This window comes from Pipistrellus kuhlii, unplaced genomic scaffold, assembly GCF_014108245.1.
Source record: "Pipistrellus kuhlii isolate mPipKuh1 unplaced genomic scaffold, mPipKuh1.p scaffold_m20_p_90, whole genome shotgun sequence".
Taxonomy (NCBI): domain Eukaryota; kingdom Metazoa; phylum Chordata; class Mammalia; order Chiroptera; family Vespertilionidae; genus Pipistrellus; species Pipistrellus kuhlii.
The window spans coordinates 865927-888570 of NW_023425596.1; the positions used below are offsets into that span (position 1 = coordinate 865927).

Consider the following 22644-nt stretch of genomic DNA (forward strand, 5'->3'; position numbering starts at 1 on the left):
GGGGATTTGCAGAGGAGAAAGGATGTTAGGAAAAGAAGTGAGAGCGGGAGGATATTGGTAGGAAATCCCACTCTGAATCTGGATACGGTGCCCAGGAAGTTCCTTTCATGCAGAAAGGGCGTGGCTCAAGCAAAATGTTTTGAAGCGTTCCGGTGGCCGGGAAAGCTCAAAAAACACGGAACGGAATAAACTAGAAGACTCGGCTGCGTGAAGCGGGCGGGACGGCCTAGAAAGCTCACATCACTGGGAGAGGCTGGTTTATCGGAGAAGGCAGAAGTAATGGAGCCTGTGGATAGCACATAATGAGCTGAGAATGTCCTGGCAGTTCGGAGCAGGCAGCGTGTCCAGGTGAAAACCAATGGGCTAAGCTTCAGCCGGACTGCTTCCTTCATAGCCGAAAACACCTCTCGCGAGAGGCGTGGCTGAGGCGCTCTTGCCCGGTACGGTGGCCGGTAGGTCGGGGCAAAACGTGAAATCTCGCGCGATCGCGCTGCTGCGGTCGGGGACGGGGCGGGGCTGGCGGCGGGGGCGGGGACCCGGAGCGGGAAGATGGCGGCGGCGCAGGAGACGGACGGGGCCGGCAGCGCCGTGGTGGCGGCCGGAGGAGGCAGCTCCGGTCAGGTACGGAGGCCGAGAGGGGCCTGAGGGGTTCCTCTCCACTCGGGGGGCCTCCCATGGGGCGTGTCCTGCCCCTTTTCGTGGAACCCCGTGCATCGGGGGATCCTTGCCCAGAGGGACCTTGAACACCGGGCCCAGGCGGGGCCGGGTGGCCCCGGGAGGCCGGACAGTGCGGGGAGCAGGGCCCTGTTGCGCGTCGGGACCCCTGCATGCTCGCGCTGAGCGGCCACCAAGCTCATTGCTTGAGCTGGAAACCGTGGCTTGGAGGGACGCAGCCTTGTACCGGGCTCTCTCGGTTCTCGACTCCTGATTCCAGGCTCCACGTCCGTTCCCGGGGTGGTCTGGCATTCAGGGTCTCTCTTGCAGTGCCTGACTTGTGGACAGTGATTGATGGACTGGGAGTTTTGTATCTCTGGGGGAAGCCAGGTATTCATCGTAAGGGCACAGGCTGTGGAGACTGACGGACCCATTTTACAGATGGGAATCCAAGGAACAGCGAGAGTGAGGCGCTTGCAGAATGCCACCCAGGTTGGGTTGGGATTCATCCCACATAGCAGTTAGTAGACGCTGCTAACCCAGCGTGGTCAGGACTGGAATGGGTGTGCTTTGATCATAAACTGACCCTATGGAGGAATTAGCCCAGGTGCTGGTGGTTTCTGACCCTCGCCGCCACAACTAAACAAACGGAGGCTGCGGAACATACTAGCTAGTTCAGGCACCCACCCTTCAGGCGTTTAGGGAATGACAGCAAGGTGCTGTCGGACCCACCCACCCGGCTGTCATGTCACTGAGTGGGAGCAGCACAGGGGAGAGGAGCTCAGGTTGGGCGGGGAGAGTGAAGCCGAGTTTCTCTGTGACCTTGTGCTAGTTCCTCTCTCTTTGGGCCTTATTTCTCCAGTGGTAAATGGAAGGGTTAGATAGGAGGGCCAGCCATGTGCTGGGCCACAAAGATGGCCACACACGTGTCCCTGCCGTCAGTGGAGCAGGAGAGAAGACTGACATGTGAAGAATTATGATACTGGATGACTAGGGCAATGACAAAAGTCTATGCCAGGGACTGAGGGAGCCAAGCAGAGAGGCAAATAATATCACCTGGAACACCAGGATGAGATTTGTGTGATAGAGCAAGACACACCTTGTTTGGCATCTTCAACCAGGCCCTGGCCCCTGGGAACAGGGGGGACAGGGCGGGGGGCCCTCAGGAAAAGTTGCTGCCTTAGCACTGGAAGGAAGACTCAGTCCCCATCTTCAGGGGCTTCTCAGTCTTGCTGAAAGGTCTTTCTCCCTTGGAGTTTCTGTAGATTATTGGGTTCGTAGGGATGGAGGTGGGGGTGTGTGTGTGTGTGGAGGGCATGATGGGAGAGACTAGAGCTCAGGGTGCCCTGATTGCTGGGAGTGTCCACAGACCCCCACACACCCTCGTCTTCTCTTGTTCTACCGCTGCTTAAATCTCTTGAGGCATTCCTTTGCTTTCAGGACAAAGTACAAGTTCTTTAGCAGAACAAGGCGCTGCACGATCTGACTTCCTTCAGACTAAGGATGTCTCAACCTCAGCACCTACTGACATTTTGTGTTGGATAATTCTTCACTGTCCTGTGTGCATGAGGATATTGTGCAGCATCTTTAGCCTCTACACACTAGATATCAGTAGCGTGTACACCACTGCCCGGTTGTGACAACCAAAAACGTCTGCAGGCATTGCTAACTGGCGGGGGGAGACATACACAAGATTGCCCCTGCTGGAGAACACTGGATGAGAGGAGCATCTGCCCATTTGAGCTCTTTTATTTCAGGAGTGTGCCTTGCTGTCCCTTCCTCATAGCCTGTGCATAGGCTTCTGCCCTCCTTACCCGGTTGGTCCTTACAGTCCTGTGCCTCTCAGATGCTCTCTCCCATAGGCAGCCCTCTCTGACCCTCCCAGACTGGGCCAGGACCCCCTGGGCTCCCCTGTCCCAAGCACTGCCCACCCCGTCCATCTGTCTCCTCCGCTGGCAGGAGCTGCAGGAGCGCAGAACTGTGACCTCCACGCCGCCCAGCTGGGGACCTGGCCCGGGCCAGGTGCGCAGTGTCTGCGGGATGAATGGATCCTGAGGCGGAGGCTAAGCTGAGGTGGCAGTCCCATGGTGGGTCCAGGTGTTCCGCCTCTGGCCCAGCCTCATGTTTTATCTGCTTCCTGGGCCCCTTGGTGCGAGTTCCTGGAGATAGTGTGTGAGAATGGACATGTGGGTCCAAGAGGAGGAACCATGCTGTGTCCGCAGCCACCACCGCCTTCTCCTGGCCTGAGGGGTCTAGACAGGCCTTGGCAGTCCCATGCTCCAGCCAGCCCGCTGCTCCATCAGCCGAGGGCTGAGACACAGGACCCACAGACGCAGCATTCATCCCTCCGGTTCATGTGTATTTTGTCCCCGCACAGGCTCTGATCCATGCTAATGCTGGAGATACAGCTGCGAGCAAAGCAGAGGCCCTGGCCTCTCGGAGCTCATGTTCTATTTGAGGGCTTCGGGTGGGGGTGGGAGAGCAGATGGGGCTGTCCTAAGATAAATAGGAAAATGTATAGTGGATCAGATGCAGTAAGTGTCATGGACAAAAAGAAAGCTGTGAGGGTGGGTAGAAGGGTTGTAATTTAAACAGGGTAGCTTGGGAAGGCCTCGCTAGAAGGTGACCTTTGAACAGACTTGAAGAAGGGAGGCAGATAGCTCCATGGGGGGAAAGCCTTTCAGGTGAAGGAAACAGCAGGTGCAAAGGCCCTGAGGTGGGAGGTGCCTGGTGTGGCTGGAGCTGGTGAGTGAGGGGAGATACAATAGGTGAGAGCAGAGGCAGGGAGAGAGCCAGATCAGGCCCTTGGGGACCAAGGTGAGGACTTTGCCTTCACTCTGAGGGAAGTGGAAGCCACTGAGAGTTACCTCATTTTTTTTTTTTTTTTTTTTTTACAGAGAGGAAGAGAGAGGGATAGAGAATTAGAAACATCAATGAGAGGAGTCATCGATCAGCTGCCTCCTGCACACCCCCTGTGGGGATGCGCCTGCAACCAAGGCACATGCCCTTGACCGGAATCGAACCCGGGACCTTTTAGTTCGCAGGCTGACGCTCTATCCACTGAGCTAAACCAGTTTCAGCAGATACCTCATTTTTTAATTTATTTTTATTGCTTTTTGGAGAGAAAGGTAAAGAGAGAGAGAGAGAGAGAGCTGAGCCCACAATCTGGGTATCTGGGTATGTGCCTTAACCGGGAATCGAACCTACCCGCCTTTTGGTGTAGGGGAATATGCTCCAATCAAATGAGCCACAGTGGCTGGGACAAGAGTTACCTTTTACTGAGGTGTAATTTAGATACCGTACCGTTCACCTGCGGTCAGTATAGACTTCGGTGGCTTTTAGGACATTTGTGCAGTTGTGAGGTACAAGCATCACCACAGTCCAGTCTGAGAACCCTGTCTCCTCAGAACATGTTCCTTTCCCAGTCACCCTCTGCCCTACAGCATTCCTTTTTGTTGCTGAGTACTATTCCATGTACAAATACACACGTTTCTTCACTCATGGAAGGGCGTTTGGGTAATTTCTAGCTATTGTGAATAATGCCGCTGTGGACATTTGCCTATAAGCTTTCTCGTGGGCGTACGTTCTCATTTCTCTTGGGTAGGACCCAGGAGCGGGGTCGCTGGTTTGCTTGGCAGGTACACATTTCCCTTTTTAAGCAGCACCCTTGTTTTTCCAAGCAGCAGCGTCCTTTTCCCACCAGCAGTGTCTCCACACCCTCACCTGCTGGTGGCTGGCCCTCTGTTTGATGCTGGACGTCTCACTGCGGTTTTCATTTGCATTTCCACGGGAAGATGTCCAGCCAGCTTGCCCACTATTGCGGATGGGAGGACAGGCCTGGGTGCCAGCCATATGTGGGGTCACATCCTGGCCTGGCCTCGGCTTCTGATTCTTGACCCAGAATCAGCTCAGACCGGCTAGGAGTCCTTCCTGGTGTTCCCCCCCCCCCCCCCCCCCGAACCTCTCCCTCTGCCCAGCACACCTTCACCCAGATGTCAGAGACCGCTCCTGGGGAGGCCCCCCTGACCCCCTAACCTAAGGGGTTTCTTTTTCTTCTGCTTATTTCCTCCAGGGCACTTTTCCTGTTTACCATTTTAAAAAAATATTTTGTTGATTTTTTACAGAGAGGAAGAGAGAGGGATAAAGAGCTAGAAACATCGATGAGAGAGAAACTTTGACCAGCTACCTCTTGCACACCCCCCACTGGGGATGTGCCCGCAACGCCCTTGACCGGAATCGAACCTGGGACCTTTCAGTCCGCAAACCGACGCTCTATCCACTGAGCCAAACGGGTTTCGGCGCTGTTTACTGTTTTTAATTATCCCATTCACTGTTCTGTAGGTGTGCTTCCGTCTAGATCCTGAGCTCTGGGAGAGCAGGGCCAGAGCTGTGTGGCCACCACCGGGCCCTCCACCCAGCACAGGGCTTGGCACACAGTGAGCGCTCAGGAAATCTTTTTCCAACACAGGAAGGAAGTCTTTTCCGAACAGAGTACACCTGCATTTTCACAATCTGGCCCTTGGGTCGGAGATGGGAAGGGTCGGAGATGGGAAGGGATGGTCTAAGATCTCACCGCCAGGAATGACGGGATAAGGCCTGCAGCCTGCGTCTGTCCAGCCGCCTCTCACCTCGGTGCTGTCTCACTTTGGGAGACGACGGGGAAAAGCACTTGCTGAAGTGACAGGGAGTGACAAACGGCACCTTTAGCAAACACTGGCCTCAGCTCCCGGGCAGCCCATCTGGCCAGGGGCCTCTGTCCCTGCTCTCCAGGGCTTTCGAGGCTGAGAGAAGAAGACATTGCAGAGGAGTGGGCTTGGGGCAGTGTGTGGAGGGGGGGAGGGCGGGGGTGGGGGCTGGGCATTGGGGGCCCCTGGAGGGGGTGGATTTGGGTGGCCTGGTGCTGGGGGCAAGCCCTGCAGGGAGCATTTGTTGATTCCACAGGGATTTGTTGAGCCCCTGCTCTGCCCGCCCGGGGCTGGGTGATGCTTCCGCCTGCTGGTGCCCATGGCAGTCCCGGTCCGGCCTCTTGAGGGGTGAGGGGACGGAGCTCGGAGGAACGAAGAGGCAGGACTGGGAAGGTGGCAGGTTCCAGGACAGGGCTGGGAAGTGTCTCCATTTTGACATGAAAGGGTCTGCTTCTGAGCTGCTCTTTCCGAGGGAAGGTTCCTGTGGGAAGCCCTGCTTGACTCGCTGGCCTGCCTACCCTCCCTCATCCTGCTGCTGTCCTTCCTGGGACAGACAAGTGGCTTAGCCTGCCCAGGCCTCCGTTCGCCTGCATGAGGTGCTCGAGGTTCCGGCCCGCAGGGTGTGTGCACTGTTCTTCATGCTCTGGTTGTGCTTTTCTGTCTCCTGCTGTTTCAGGAGCTCCTGAAGGGATGGGCCCTGTACAGGGCCAGCCACAGGGGAGACCGAAGGAACTATTCAGATAAACCCATGGGTGCATCGACCATGTGACCCCTTCTGCATTGTTCCTCACAGTCACCTTACACAATATGAAGTGTAACATTGGTGGTTATCCTGTTAACCCATACCTGCCCCGGCCCCAGGGAGCAGTGGACAGTCCTCAGAGTCAGACTGTCTCTCACCACCTTTGTTTCTGTGCCTGATGCTTCCCTCATTGTCTCCTCTGCACTGGCCACTTGTATTTTAGATCTCGGCGCTGATGTCCCTCTTCCAGGAAGCTCTCCCTGACCCCTGGACCAGGTGCCCCCTCTGTGTTCATCCCCATGCAGGTTGCTTTCTCCCTCCTTATCCTGGTCTCCGTCTCCTGCAGGTGACCAGCAATGGCAGCATCGGGGGGGACCCGCCAACGGAGACCCAGCCCCAGAACCCACCCCAGCCAGCAGCCAACGCCTGGCAGGTCCTCAAAGGCGTCCTGTTCAGGTAAGCACATGCCAGTTTGCCTTTTTATCTTTTAGTATGTTTTTATTGTTTTTAGATAGAAGGAGGAAGGGAGAGGGAGATTGAAACATCGATGAGAGAGAAACATCAATATCCATTGGCTGCCTGCTGCATGCCTCTCATCGGGATCAAGCCCGGGACCCAACAATCGAGCCGGCTGCCTCCTGGTACACGGGTCCATGCTCAAGCACTGAGCTGCACCGGCCGGCCATGGTGTGCTTTTGTTCGTGGAAAATAGTGCAAATGAAAGGAAAGAATCCGCCAAAACCGGTTTGGCTCAGTGGATAAAGCATCGGTCTGCGGACTGAAAGGTCCCAGGTTCGATTCTGGTCAAGGGCATGTACTTTGGTTGTGGGCACATCCCCAGTAGGGGGTGTGCAAGAGGCAGCTGGTCGATGTTTCTCTCTCATCGACGTTTCTAGCTCTCTATCCCTCGCTCCTCCTCTCTGTAAAAAAATCAATAAAAAAAAAATATATATATATATTTAAAAAAAAGAAAAAAAAAGAAAGGAAAGAATCCTCGAGGATGACACTGCCTGCCTTGTATATTTTCTATATTGGTGGGAGCTGTATTTTTCTTCTTAATAATGTGGTAAACTATACCACATTATTAATATTCTAGGGCTGCTCTAACAAATAGCACTAATAGGGTGACTTACACAACAGAAATTAACTTCTCACATCTCTGGAGGCCAGAAGTCCGAGATCCAGGGCCTGTCTGGTGTCTCCTGAGAGTCTCTTCTTGGCTTGTAGACGCCTGCCTTGGGGCACCTTCACGTGGCCCTTCCTCCGTGGGTGCCTGTGTCCTCATCTCCTCTGCTTTTTTGCATTTCTGTTTTTCTTATTCTTTTTTAAATCTCTTCTTATAAGGACACCAGTCCTATTGGATTGGGGCTCACCCTGTGGCCTCTCTTAGCCCTATCTGCAGATACAGTCACTGAGGTACTGAGGGTTATGACTTGACATATGATATGGGGATGCAATTCAGACACAACATACACATTACATGTAACTTACCACTTTAACTATTTCTAAATGTAACGTTCAGTGGCATTAATTACATTGACATTGTTGTTCAACCATCACTACCATTCACCTCCACAACTTTTCCCTCTTCCCAAACTGAAACTCTGTCCCCCTTAAATACTAACTCCTCATTTCCCTTGGCATCCACCTTTCTCCTTTCCATCTCTGAATTTGACTGCTCTTAGGACCTCATTTAAGTGGAGTCATACCGGTCCATCTTTTTGCGACTGGTTGCTGGTGATCCATTTACATGTGGATTCATATGCCTTCTCCAAGCCCCACCTCTGAGGCCTGGAGAGATACTGGGTGGATCTGCAGAATGGGCATTTCTTTTTCTGGAGAGGTATTTTATTTTTCAAAAATATATTTTATTGATTTTTTACAGAGAGGAAGGGAGAGGGATAGAGAGTTAGAAACATCGATGAGAGAGAGTCATCGATCAGCTGCCTCCTGCACATCCCCAACTGGGGATGTGCCCAAAACCAAGGTACCTGTCCTTCACCGGAATCGAACCTGGGACCTTTCAGTCCACAGGCCAATGCTTTATCCACTGAGCCAAACCGGTTTTGGGTGGAGAGGTATTTTAGCAAAATGGTCAAGAAACGAGGCCACACAGTCAGGCAGCCAGTTCTCCCCCTTATTGGCTATAAGGGGCCACAGGATGTAATTGTTTGAAGCAGTCATCCTCTTGGCTAGAACATTCCCACCTGGCTGTGACCAGATGCAAGGGGTGGTCTTTATTTTGGGAAACTGAGTTCTGTTTCTGAGGAAGAATGGAATAGTGGTTCAGGGGGAGCAGCATCTCATTACTTCCATGTCATCTGCCCCCCCCCCCCCCCCCCCGTTCCCCAAAGAAAAAAACTGTAACTAATACGTGCTTATTGTACAAAATTAAACAATTCGAACAACACAGAAGAGCATAAAGAAAAAGGTGATAAAGAAGCGTAACATATTGGTGGTCCTCCTATTAACGCATACCTGCAATTGGCCTTAAATGAGATTATAGAAGGATTCTCACAGACAGAGTTATTCAAAATAGAGAAGATTGGCAGCAGCCTGCTTGTCCAAAGTAGATCAGCTACTGAAATTTGGGGAGGAGGGCAGGTAGCGTAGACTGTGTCTAAGAGCCCCCACCCAACCTCTGAGCTGTGTGACCTGGTCAGGTGGTCGCCCCTCTGATGCCCGAGTTTCTACCTCAGAGAGGACTCCTGGCGGCTCCCAAGAGATCCCTCGCCTGGGGCTCCCTTGGGCATCATCCTGTGCGCTGCACGGTTGCCGGTCTGATTCCGGGTCAGGGCTCATGCCCGGCTTGGGCGCTCCATCCTTGGTAAGGGTCATGCAGGAGGCAGCAGATTGCTGTTCTGCTTTGACCTATGTTCTGCGCTCACATTTACGTTTCTCCCCCTCCCCTTCTCTCTAAAAATCAACAAAAATGTCTGAAAAAGAAAAGAATTCCATGAAAACCCATATCAGCTGGGGGCATAGGAGCTGGCACATGCTCAAACCTGGGCATGATTGCTTTTGTTTACTGTTTATAAAACCTTAGAATAGGGGTGTCGAACTCAATCAGAGAAGGGGCCAAAATCTAAGATCCAGCCTAAATCGCGGGCCGAATGGTTTACTGAACAGTCATAAACTGTCATTGTGATGGAAACGCAGCGGAGTGCAGTGATGACAGCGCGGTGCGGGCCACATTGCAAGGCCTGGCGGGACGGATTTGGCCCGCGGGCCTTGTGTTTGACACAGGTGCCTTAGAACATAGAAAGAGAAACAGTTGAAAAGGTAGTCCACAAGCCGCGATGCAGTCCCAGATCACCTGCTGGTGGGGGCAGACCTGCCTCTGAGAGGGTCACACAGGACAGAGAAGCTGCTCAGGAGAGAAACTTCACTCTGCTGCCAGGACACTCACCCGTCTTTCCTGACCTGCACCCCACCCTTCTCCAACTGTGGAGCCCTGTCCCTCCTCCCCCCTGTTCCTCTCCTCCCCCCAAGTCCAACAAGGACTTGGCATTTTCTTCTGTATCAGTTAGTTTCTTTCATGCTTTAAGCAGCTATGAATAGAGCTTATTTTTATCTTTCCCTTCATTTGTACATGAGGCAGCCTATTTTGTACAGTTCTGCACCTTGATTTTTTTCATTAGCAATGTATCTTAGAAATCTTTCCACATCGGCACATAAAGGAACTCCCTTTAGATAGGCATTTCTCATCCAGCCACGGTGCAGGCTAATTTCCTTTCTTAGAACCAGGCAGCCTCGAACATCAGTTCAGAGTCTCTCCTGGAGTTTTAAAATGGGATCAGGCTTTGTTTTAAGGGGGCTGTGGCTCCCTGAAACTTCCAGCGCATTGCATTGAAATGGCCTTTTCTGAGGGTAGTCTCCAGGGTTCTTAGCACATCCCCAAATGACACCAGTGCCTACCTGGAGCTGGGAGCTGGGTGGATAAATGAATGGGATGGGAAGGAGAGTTCTCACTGTGTCTTCATAAATCGAATAAGTTTTTTTCTGAGCCTCTGGAAGGAATGTCTATTTAGGGTGGGAGAGATTTAAAGGCTCTTTTATTTGCTTACTCTGAAAGGTGGTCCCCTGTGGGCCTGGGATGCTCTGGGGGGCTTCGTGGCCTGGGATGCTGGGGTGGAGGACAATGTCCACAAGGCCTCTGAGTGGGCCCCAAAACTGTGGGTGCACGAGTACACACATGTTTTTATGTTCCTCAGGACGCAGAGATCTGGAATCCTAGAAAGGTCTGGTCTGGTCTCCCTCATTTACAGGGGACACAGAAGACCGGAGGGGCCGGGACTCCCCCCACAGGCCACACATTAAGCCAGGGGCGTCCCTGCTCCACATTCTCCTGGGTGTATGCACTCAAATGGCAGCCTCTCGGGCAGAGGAGTCCCCGGAGAGTGTCGGTGCTAGACCTTGCCTTCCCCAGCCATGTGCATCTGGGGCTTCTTGGGGAGGCAGCAGGCGGCTCAGATGGGCCATAGCTCCTGAGACCCCAGGCCCCAGGGCTCCATTGGCTTCTACAGGCAGAGAAACGTGCCCGAGCCTGATCCTGCCCCTTGGTGTGGTTTGGGGCTCAGCAGAGAGGCACCCTACCCACATCACAATTCCCTTGTAGTGTTTTTCCATCCCAAAGTTTATTGTATGGCTTTTTCCTATGAGGAAAATAATAACAATAATAGCTAACACTTGTACTTACTGAGTATGTACCTGTCTTCATTCCGAATGTCATTGCATATGTATGTATCAGTGTATTTAATGCTTATAAACAACTCTACAAGGTAGGCGGTGTTAGCCCCATTTTAATAGTGGAGGAAGCAGAGGCCTAGAGAGGTGAAGAATCTCGTTCGAGGTCACATAGTAAGTGGCAGAGCTGGGCTTCAGATCCAGGTACTGAAGCTTAGAGGCTGAGCATGTAACCCCTCTGCTATGTAGCTTTTGCTTTTTTTAAAAAAATGTATATATTTTTTTTATTGATTTCAGAGAGGAAGGGAGAGAGAGATAGAAACATCAGTGATGAGAGAAAATATTTGATCGGCTGCCTCCTGCACACCCACTACTGGGAATGGAGCCCACAGCCTGGGCACATGTCCCAACCAGGAATGGAATTGCAACTCCTGCTCATTAAGTGCTCATAAGTTGATGCTTAACCACTGAGCCACACCAACTAGGTTGCTACATAGGTTTTTATACCTGTAATTAATAAGTACTTGTCTCAGTTAATAATTACACAGCTGCTATATCTGAGAGACCTGAATTAATACAATAGATATTTATTTCTCACTCGCATACTAGTGTGGACTAAGCAGACCAGAATTTTGCAGTCTACTGCGACCCAGACTCCTCCATTTTTTGATCCACTGTTGCTAGGTTTTGCCCCTGTTCCTAAGACAGGGGCAAAGACAGCTGCTGGAGATCCAGTCACCACATCCATATTCCGGGGGCAGAAGAGGGGGAATGAAATCAAGGAGGGATGTTCCTTCTCATTAAGAACACTTTCCAAAAACTCAACATAACACATTGTTTTTTCATTTTATTGACCAGAATTTTACCTTGTATCTTTACCCAGCTGGAATTGTCTCTTTTCTGGGTGGCCAAGGGGTCCTGCTAAAATTTAGTTTGCTTACTAAGGAAGAAGGGGAAGATGATATTGGGAAACAACTTATCAAACTGGTGTACTTTTGTTTTGAGGCTTTTATTTTGTTCATTCGTGCTGGGAACCAATTCCAGAATGTAATAACTACAAGAGTTTCACCAAAAGGTTGGTGAAGCTTGGGGTGCTCCACAGGGTTGAGTCAAATGTAGTCTACCTGTTGGGAATGGCGGCTAAACGGCACTTCCCCCAAACCTGAATAGGATAATAGTTTGCTGTCAGACAGCTCAGGGCATTTTATTGCCTCCTGTTTTCCAAACACCTGAACAGCTGTAGGCTATTCCCCAGACTGATAATGTTTCTGTATTCTACCCTTTGAAACCTTACCCATTGAAGTGTATATTTCCACCTTGCCTTGGAACAAATTGTGTTTAATAAATACCATAGAGTCCTTAGACAAGGTAGAGTCTTTAGCTCCCTTTAGCTGAAGTTCCTCTGACCCCCAATGCCTTTCAAAATTATCTTTCGTCTTTGGACTCTTTTTTTTTTTTTTTTTTTTTTAATATTTTATTGATTCTGTACAGAGAGGAAGGGAGAGAGACAGAGAGCTAGAAACATCGATGAGAGAGAGTCATTGATCAGCTGCCTCTTGCACACCCTCCACTGGGGATATGACCGCAACCAAGGTACATGCCCTTGACCGGAATCAAACCCGGGACCTTTCAGTACCCAAGCCGACGCTCTGTCCATTGAGCCAAACCGGTCCCGGCTCCTTTTTTTTTTTTTTTTTTTTTTAAATATATTTTATTGATTTTTAACAGAGAGGAAGAGAGAGAGATAGAGAGCTAGAAACATGAGAGAGAAATATTGGCCAGCTGCCTCTTGCACACCCCCTATCGGGGATGTGCCCGCAACCAATGTACATGCCCTTGACTGGAGTCGAACCTGGGACCTTTCAGTCCGCAGACTGACGCTCTACCACTGAGCCAAACCGGCTTCGGCTGGACTCCTTCTTAATCATCTATGTGCAGCCCCTTTCTCCAGAATGCTGAACCCTTTGTAAGGCTGGGAAAAGTACCCTAGCACATCAGAAAAAAAATTCAAAAAGAAAAGCATAAAGAAAAAAGTAAAAGTCACCTAAGATAACTGTCATCATCATTACTGTATTGACATAATCCTTTCACACACTGATTCATATTGATGCTCACCTGAGGATATTTCCCATTGATTTTTAGAGAAAGGGGGAGAGAAAAAGAGAGAGACAAAAGAAATATCAATGTTAGATGGAACAAGGTGGAAAGCCTAGGCGACGGGGTCACACTTACGTGTTCCTATGGAAACTATTTGTTTTATATGGATTTTTACTCATTTCTCAAACATGCTACTGCAGAGCGCCCCTCAGCTGCCAGGCAAGCATTTGTAGCTTGTGTTGGCAGGACCAGCCGAGGCTGAGTGCTGTGACCTGTTTTACCAATAAAGTTCCTTGGAAATGAAAAAGAAAAAAAGAAAAGAAAAATGAAATATCAATGTGAGAGAGACACATCGATTGGTTGCCTCCTACACATGCCCTGACCAGAATCAATCCTGGGACTCTTTAGTCTGCACGCCAGTGCTCTATCCAAACCAGCTAGGGCTGTGTAGTCATCCTTTTTTTTACCCCCCATTTCAATAAATCTTTATTCAGATTATTATAATAATAATAATTCCTCCCCCCCCCCCCCCCGTGGCTCCCCTCCACCTGGATGGGGTTCCCATCCCACCCTCTGCCCTTACTCCTCCCACTGTCTTCATCCGTAGGTGTATGATTTTTGTCCAGTCTCTTCCTACACTCCCCACACCTCTTTTCCCCCAAGGATTGTCAGTCCACTACCTTTCTATGCCCCTGATTCTATTATATTCACCAATTCATTCTGTTCATCAGATTTTTTATTCACTTAATTTTTAAATTCACTTGTTGATTGATAATGTATTTATTGTTCATAATTTTTTAAAATATATATTTTATTAATTTTTTTACAAAGAGAAAGGGAGAGAGAGAGAGAGTGTCAGAAACATCGATGAGAGAGAAACATCCATCACCTGCCTCCTGCACATCTCCCACTGGGGATGTGCCCACAACCAAGGCACATGCCCTTGAACGGAATCTAACCTGAAACCCCTCAGTCCGCAGGCTGATGTTCTATCCACTGAGCCAAACCAGTTTTGGCTCTTGTTCATTATTTTTATCTTCACCTTTTTCTTCTTCTTTCTCTTCTTAAAGAATACCTTTCAGCATTTCATATAATACTGGTTTGGTGGTGATGAACTCCTTTAGCTTTTTCTTATCTGTGAAGCTCTTTATCTGATCTTCAATTCTGAATGATAGCTTTGCTGGGTAAAGTAATCTTAGTTGTAGGTTCTTGCTATTCATCACTTTGAATATTTCTTGCCACTCCTATCTGACCTGCGTAGTTTCTGTTGAGAAATCAGCTGACAATTGTATGGGTACTCCCTTGTAGGTAACTAACTGTTTTGCTCTTGCTGCTTTTAATATTCTCTCTTTGACTTTTGCCCTTGGCACTTTAATTATGATGTGTCTTGGTGTGGTCCTCTTTAGATTCCTCTTGTTTGGGGTTCTGTGTGCTTCCAAGACTTGTAAGTCTATTTCTTTCACCAGGTTGGGGCAGTTTTTCTGTCATTATTTCTTCAAATAGGTTTTCAGTATCTTGCTCTCTTTCTTCTGGCACCCCCATAATTCTGATGTTGGTACACTGAAGTTGTCCCAGAGGCTCCTTACACTATCTTCATATTTTCGGATTCTTTTTGCTTTTTGCTTTTCCAGTTGGGTGTGTTTTGCTTCAAATCAAATCTTTGACTTGATTCTTATGATCTTCTAGTCTGCTGTTGGATCACTGTATATTATTTTTAATTTCAGTCAGTGTGTGCTTAATTTCTAGTTGGTCCTTTTTCACATCCTCAAGGGTCTCACTAAATTTATCGGCCTTTTCTAGAAAATTCTTGAAATACCTTATAACCGTGGTTTTGAACTCTATATCCAGTCATTTGCTTTCCTCCATTTCTTTCATGTGTGACCTGTGTCTGCATTTTGGCTGCTCCCCTAAGTTGATGGCTTTGTGTGCTAGGTGTCCCATAGGGCCCAGTGGCTCAGCCTCTCCAGTTACCTGAGGTGACACTCTTGTGCACCCCTTTGTAGTTAAGCTTTGTTTGTTGTTGGTGTCACTGGGAGTAATTGACCTCCAGGCCAATTGTCTGTGAGGATCAGCTGTGTCTAAGAAGGAGAACTTCTGTGCTAGAGACACCCTTATGAGGCAAGACTTGCTTCATTGGGGCTTTGGTGCCTCCTGAGTGTGTCCCTTATGGATCTGAGGAGTTGTAATCTGGATGGTCCTACTCTGACCCCTGGGAACACTGGCTCCAAGGAGGTGCTAACTTAGCCTCTGCCTGAGGCCACCCAGCAGGAGCTATGGAGAGATCTGCAGATTCCTCTTTTTTGTTTGGGTTTTGGAGGTTCCCAGATGAGGCCCGGCTGTGAAGCAATGCAAGCTGCTGTGGGGCCTTGGGCCTTCTTTTAGATGTTCTGGGTCTCTGACTCAGCTGCAGTTTGACAGGTAAGTTTAGATTGCACAGGGCCAGGACATTCATATGCAAAAGCCTCTGCGCACAGCTTGGATGGGGCAGAGTCTCAGGGCGGAGCAAACAGCAATGGCTTCCTTGTCAGCCCTGCCCTAAGAGGCCCCTGGGGTCTCAGTGTCCCTTGGTAATGGCTGTAAGCACCTCTGAGAGAAAGCCGCCCCAAGCTCCGCCCGCTGCCCGACAGTCCAGTTTCTCCCCGTATGAGTCTGGGTCCCCAGATTCTCACCCAGAACTGGAGTTCCGAGCAGTCGGGAGCTGTGTCTCCCTCCCGATTGAAAAAGCCAGCTGTGTACTCAGTTGCCGGCTCTCTCTGCGTGCACGCCTCCGTACCTCTGCCTTTACTTTTGCATCTTCTCTGAGTCTCAGTGTGCTTTTCTCTTTCCTTCTGGTTATAGAATTTTCACTCAGCCAGCCTTCCTATGGTTCTGGATGATGTCCTTTTTGTCTTTTAGTTGTTTTGAAGTTGTGTGAGGCAGCAGTTCAGGTGTTTACCTATGACACTATCTTGGTTTCTCTCTCTCTCTCTCTCTCTGTCTCTCTCTCTCTCTTTCTCAAATACATTTTTATTGAGAGGAAGGAAGAGGGAGACAGATAGAAATATCCATGACGAGAGAGAATCATGGATTGGCTGCCACCTGCAAGTCCCCCACTTGGGATCAAGTCCACAACCCAAGCATGCACCCTTGACCGGATTCAAACCTGGGACCTTTCAGTTTGAAGGCTGATGCTTTATCCACTGAGCCAAACTGGCTAGGGCTGTGTATTCAAGCTTTTCCAAGTTGTTTCCAATAGGAGAGTTGGTCTGAATAACCTAGATCCATGGTCAGCAAACTGTGGCTCGCAAGCCACATGCAGCTCTTTGCCCCTTGAGTGTGGCTCTTCCACAAAATACCATGGCCTGGGTGAGTCTATTTTGAAGAACTGACCTTAGTAGAAGTTGTAAGTTTAAAAAATTTGGCTCTCTTGCCGAGGCCGGTTTGGCTCAGTGGATAGAGCGTCGGCTTGGGGACTGAAGGGTCCCGGGTTCGATTCCGGTCAGGGGCATGTACCTTGGTTGTGAGCATATCCCCAGTGGGGGGTGTGCAGGAGGCAGCTGATCGATGACTCTCCCTCATCGATGTTTCTGACTCTCTGTCTCTCTCCCTTCCTCTCTGTACAGAATCAATAAAATATATTTTAAAAAAAAATGTGGCTCTCAAAAGAAATTTCAATAGTACTGTTGATATTTGGCTCTGTTGACTAATGAGTTTGCCGATCACTGACCTAGACCATTGCTACTAAAAATCAGGACTGCCCTGGCAAGAGTGTCAGACCGCACATGCAGGAGGCAACCAGTCGATGTGTCTCTCTCATATCATATTTTTCTCTGTCTCCTCCTTCATCCCTCCCTTCCACTCTCTCTAAAAAGAAATGGAAAAAAATATCCTCTGTTGAGGATTAACAACACCAATAAAATCAGAACTAACTTATTACTTACTATCTGCCTCTCCAGTTTTCAGGTGAGGTTTCTGGAATGTTGCTTATGTTGCTTTCTAAGGTTCTGTGCTTGTAAACACTGGGCTAGCACAGGTTTTTTGGGTTGTCTCACTTTGGGATTCCGGTGGCCTGGGACCTGAGGTGTTTTTAGGTCTGAGGTTTCAGGGGTCCAAGCCCCTGTGCTCTGTGGTCACCAGGAGCTTCTGGAGGACTTGGTGAGGGGGTCTGCGTGGAGACCAGGGCAGTGCCAGGCCCTCCACGCTAGCAGACAGTGGCATCTGGGTCTCTCCCCAGACATGGCCTTTGAGGGCATCCTGTCTCTCACCGGCCCTGTGGCTGCCTTCTCATCCTTGGCCACCAGCCCCAGGTCAGGCCCCAGCAGGTGCGAGAGAGAAGGAGGTCAGGTGGACCCATGTTGGAAAGAAAAGGCTCGGGACTCATCGCTGCCCTGCTTCCCTCCTCAGGATCCTCATCATCTGGGCCATCAGCAGCTGGTTCCGCCGAGGGCAGGCCCCTCAGGACCAAGTGGGCCCCGGAGGAGCCCCGCGCGTCGCCAGCCGCAACCTGTTCCCCAAAGACACTTTAATGGTAACTGCCGGCTGGGAAGCCAGACGAGGGAGATGAGCGTGCCAGGGAGGGTGTGGGAGTGGCATGGCAGTGACCTGGCTCCTGGTTACTCTCAGGGCTGTGAATGGGTCCAGAGCTGAGGAAGTCTGGTTCTGTCCATAAACCTGTCACTTAAGTGACACTAGCAAGGGAAAAGTAAATTCTTTCTTTTTTTTTTTTTTTTAAATATGTTTTATTGATTTTCTACAGAGAGGAAGGGAGAGGGATAGAGAGCTAGAAACGTCAGTGAGAGAGAAACATCGACCAGCTGCCTCCTGTAACACCCCCTACTGGGGATGTGCCCGCAACCAATGTACATGCCCTTGCCTGGAATCAAACCTGGGACCCTTCAGTCCACAGACGGACACTCTATCCACCGAGCCAAACCAGTTTTGGCGGGAAAAGTAAATTCTTTTGGTTTTTGGGGGTTCTATCTCTGGGGAAGAGGAACATCCAATGAGTCACTCAATTGTTTAAAAACTATCTTAGCTGAGTCCTTAATGTATTTTGTTTCAATATGTTCAGGCTTTAAAAGTTGCAAGGAGGGAGGTGGTCAATTGGGGGAAAAAGGAGACATATATAAAATGTTTAGACAGTTAAAAAAAAAAGTTGCAAAGGAAGCCTTAGCCGGCTTGGCTCAGTGGATAGAGTGTCAGCCTGCAGATTGAAGGGTCCTGGGTTTGATTCTGGTCAAGGGCATGTGCCTCAGTTGTAGGCTTGATCCCCGACCCCGGTCAGAGCCATGCGGGAGGCAGCCAGTTGATGTGTCTCTCTCACATCGACGTCTTCAGTTTCCCAGAATTCTGGTCAGCAGGGTGACCTCTGCTCAGCTGCTCGGTCTGTGGGCCTTCAAGGCTCTGGACAAAGTCAGCCACGGGGACTTGAGAAGAGAGGGAGTCATGGAGGCATGGCGTCCCTGTGTTCTCGGTAGTGGCTGATGTTCCTGCAGATCTTGACCATGCTTCATCCACAAGCCTGCAGCGCTCTGACTAGGAGGGCCATAAGAGGCTGCGAAAGGAGAAGGTAATTAATTCAAGGAGGTCTTGATCCTTTCTAACCCCAAATTCTAATTGCTAGGCTGGCCATTCTCTCTTTTTTTAAATATATTTTTATTGATTTCAGAGAGGAAGGGAGAGGGAGAGAGAGGAAGAAATATCAATCAATTGGCTGCCTTCTGCACACCCCACACTGGGGATTGAGCTCGCAACCTGGGCATGTGCCCTGACCGGGAATGGAACCTTGACCTCCTGGTTCATAGGTCAGCGCTCAGCCACAGCTGTGCCAGCCGGGTGAAGCTGGCCATTCTTTAAATTTTTTTTTTTTGCTCATAGACATCACAGACTCAGACCGGGACAGATGTGGTGGGGTATGAGAAAAGAGAGAATTTATTCTACTACAGTAGTTGTTACTCTTCGTTCCACTGATTCCCCTTTTTCTTCACCCAACGAAGTCATTCATATTAGTGGGCTGACCACTCCCAGTTCTTCATCTGCTCTTTACCCGTCACCCTCAGAGGCTCTGAACGAGGAACCCTAAGCTCCCACTTCTCCTCCCGCAGAACCTGCACGTGTACATCTCAGAGCACGAGCACTTTACAGACTTCAACGTCACGTCAGCCCTCTTCTGGGAGCAGCAGGACCTTGTGTACGGCGACTGGACCAGCGGCGAGAACTCAGACGGCTGCTACGAGCACTTTGCTGAGCTCGACATTCCACAGGTGGGGACGGCGCCTGAGGTCTGGCCCCAGGCTGCGCACCGTGCATGGAAGGGCCTTTCCTGAACCAACTCCCAGTCCCGCGATCTGGAGGTTAGGCTCCAAGCCTGGCTGGCCCCTCAGTTCACAGTCTTCGTGGCCACACTCAGGTCCCTGAAGTCTCTGTGCCATGGCCTCCACACATCTCCATGTGGATGGAGTTGGAATTGGCCCAGGATCACGTATTTCTGTGGTTTTAATCGGTGAAAGATTAGCAATTGTCCTTGGGGGTGTCTAGTCATCACTAGTTTGTCAGGCAGCCCAGTCCTATATAATAAAAGGATAATTTGCAAATCGACCAAACAGCTGCACGACCTGTCTTTCTGATGTGCACTGACCACCAGGGAGCAGATGCTCAACACAGGAGCTGCCCCCTGGTGGTCAGTGAGCCCCATAGCAGGAGTGCTGCTCAGCCAGAAGCTGGGCTGGCAGGCCTGCTCCCGCGTGGCAGCGCTGAGGATGTCAGACTGAGTTATGCCCGCTCCCTGCATGGACTCCCTGAGGTCTCCCAGGCTGCAGGCCGAGGAACACCCCTCACCCCGCCCACCCACACACACAGTGCACAAACACGTGCACTGGGCCTCTAGTTTAAAAATAACAGCTAACATTGGGCAAGCACTTACTCTGTGCAGGGCACCAAGGTAGGCCAACTAGTGCAAACCTCCCAGTAACCATACAAAGTGGGAACTCTTCTCTCCAGTGATGAGGACATTGAGGTACAGAGAGCTTAAGTGACCACCTAAGGTCACAGAGCTAATGAGATATTGGAACTCAGGCTCTCTGGCTCTGGATACTGGCAGCCCCGTGTTCAAATCCTGCCTCCCCTAAGACACCCTTCCTGACTCAGGCTCTGGCGGCTCCCTCTCGGCTCTCCCACCCAAGCCCTGCCCACGGGGGATTGTCACTCCCTGGACACGGGTCTCTCCCATCCTGGTCTGTGAGCCTATGAGGGTAAGGCTGGCACTATCTTGTAACCACTGTGCCCCAGCTCTCTTCAGCCCGGGGCTGGTGCAGAATGTTGAACAATCAGTGAATTCGCTGCATTAATGACGTCGACATCTCCTTGGGACTGCACACTCATTCATTTCTCTTCAGCAGGTCTCCTTGGCCTCCTGGGGGGAAGGGGACATGTCTGCTCTGTCTCTGTCTTGGTCTGTGGGGGTGGCTGGACACAGGGTGTGGACACAGTCCTTCTGAGGCCGATAGGCTAACCTGTGCTGAGGGATGGCTTCCATCAGACACTTGGCCAGGATCCAGTCCCCTCCCTCCCTGAGGGGCAGCAAGCCGGGCAGCAAAAGCCACCCCAAGGACTTGGATCTGGCCCTCCTTTCCATTTGAGGTGGGAGGGTATCTCAGTTGCATCTGATTTTAATTTATGGCGCTAAGTGATGACACGGAGAGGCCAGTGCCATTGAAAGAAGAATTAATTACGTTTCCGAGGCAGGCGTCCCCATGTAACACAGGGCCACATGGGGAAGCACCGAGTTTGTGCAGGAGCAGAAGGAGCAAGAGGTGAAGCCTAGGCCAGAGTCTCTACGGGGTTTCCTCAGGAGAGACTAGGCAGGGTAGGGAAACAGCTTAGGAGGGCGTGGGTGGGGCTGTGGATTTGGGATTGGCTGGTTTGCATATAAAAGGCCTGCCCCTGGGCAGGTGGAATTAGTCCTGTGGGGCAGTCTACCCAGCTAGCTACATTCTCCAAGATGTTAAACAGTATAAAAAACAAAGAAGCAGGTTGAGCACAGGGTGGACTTCAAAGTGAAGAGAGGAGGGTGCTTGTGGCCAACTGAGGCCAGCTCTGCCGTCAGTTGGCCACCCCTTTTCAGCGTTCTCCCCTCTAAGTGGTGGGAGTGAGCATAATGCCCGCCTGGAGAGCTGGGAGAAAGGTACGGGCAGCCGAGACCGGTTTGGCTCAGTGGATAGAGCGTCGGCCTGCGGACTGAAGGGTCCCAGGTTCGATTCCTGTCAAGGGCATGTACCTGGGTTGCGGGCACATCCCCAGTAGGGCGTGTGCAAGAGGCAGCTGGTTGATGTTTCTCATCGATGTTTCTAGCTCTCTCTCTCTCCCTTCCTCTCTGTAAAAAATCAATAAAATATATTAAAAAAAAAGAAAAAAGAAAAAGAAAGGTACGGGCAGAGCCTCAGAGAAGCCCACAGACCGGGTTCAGATCCATTCACTGCACATTAGTAAGCTCTCTGCGTGAGCCCTCGTGGGCTCCTCTGGAAAGTGGGTGTGATGACACTGCGCCAGGTCTGTGAGTGGCAGGAATGTGAGCCCAGTGGATTAGGCAGTTACCAGTGGAGTACCCAGAGCAGGGTCCGGTGCTCCCCCTCCTCCCCCCACCCCAGGTTGTACTGTTGAATGAATTAAGGTCATTTGTTGAGCTCCTACTTGTGCCTGAGTGACGTGCTAGGTGCTCTGGGATAATCCCAACTGCACTGCTGCGCCCTCAGCTCTCATGCACCCTGCGGTGGGCATAGAGGCTCAGCGCGGGGAAGTGCTAGAACCGGGACTTGAACCCGAGCCTCTCTGGCTCCAGTGTTTTGCTCTTAACCATTTAGCCACACTGCTTGCCTGGCCGGAGAACTGGGGGGTGGGAATCTGCTGGGGGCATATCGTGAGGGGCTTCGGCATTTTCCTTCTCTCTGTTGCCCCGCCTTGCAGAGCGTTCAGCAGAATGGCTCCATCTACATCCACGTCTACTTCACCAAGAGCGGCTTCCACCCAGACCCCCGGCAGAAGGCCCTGTACCGCCGGCTCGCCACAGTCCACACGTCTCGGAGTAAGTCAGTCTCTGCAGCTCGGTCCATAGTCAAGGCAGCTGGCAGCCTGGGTGCCCCAAGCCGGTGAAGGACCCCGAATCCCAGGTCCACAAGACTGGCAGGAACCCTGCGCCAGGGAGCCTGGGATTGGAGGCCCATCCTTTGTGCCTCTGTAGACACCCCTCAGGCAGACGTGAGAGCATGGGCTTAGAATGAGCAGCTGGGTCTCGCTGTTGTGTTCAGTGGTTGAGCATTGACCTATGAACCAGGAAGTCATGGTTCGATTCCAGGTTAGGGCACATGCCCGGGTTGTGGGCTCGATCCTCAGTAGGGGGCGTGCTGGAAACAGCCCATCGATAATTATCTCTCCTCATTGATGTTTTTCTCTCTCCCTCTCCCAGTCTCTCTGAAATCAATAAAAACATATTTTTAATAAATATATACTTTTTTTTTTAAGTGAGAAAGAAAGAACAGGTGCACAAGGGCATTTCTGAAGGGGAGGTGATGGGCCAGCTCCTGGGTAGCGCCAGGCTTGGTAGAAGTAGAGACTTAAGCACAGTCTGTGCATGGACAGTGGGTTGATTAATGAGCACAGGGAGACGGGAGGTCCTTTGAAATTTGTTTCACTCAGTGTGACCTCTAACCGCATCTGTCAGCCCAGTCTGCGTGAATGGGCACTGCACACGTGTGTCACCGTTGAGATGCCATGTGGGAGGGTGCCTGTGTCCCAGGTGACCTGTTC

The 22644-nt window shown here is 50.8% G+C and overlaps 1 protein-coding gene across 1 annotated transcript; it reads left to right on the forward strand.

Moving 5' to 3' along the window:
* The first annotated feature begins 481 nt into the window (after positions 1-481).
* LOC118713910 (cleft lip and palate transmembrane protein 1 homolog) lies at positions 482-22005 on the forward strand. The gene is made up of 5 exons (XM_036428713.2): positions 482-621; positions 6428-6537; positions 17248-17371; positions 18948-19106; positions 21805-22005. The coding sequence occupies exons 1-5, from the start codon at positions 550-552 to the stop codon at positions 21988-21990; spliced, it is 651 nt and encodes a 216-aa protein (XP_036284606.1). The 5' UTR covers positions 482-549; the 3' UTR covers positions 21991-22005.
* Positions 22006-22644: the final 639 nt, after the last annotated feature.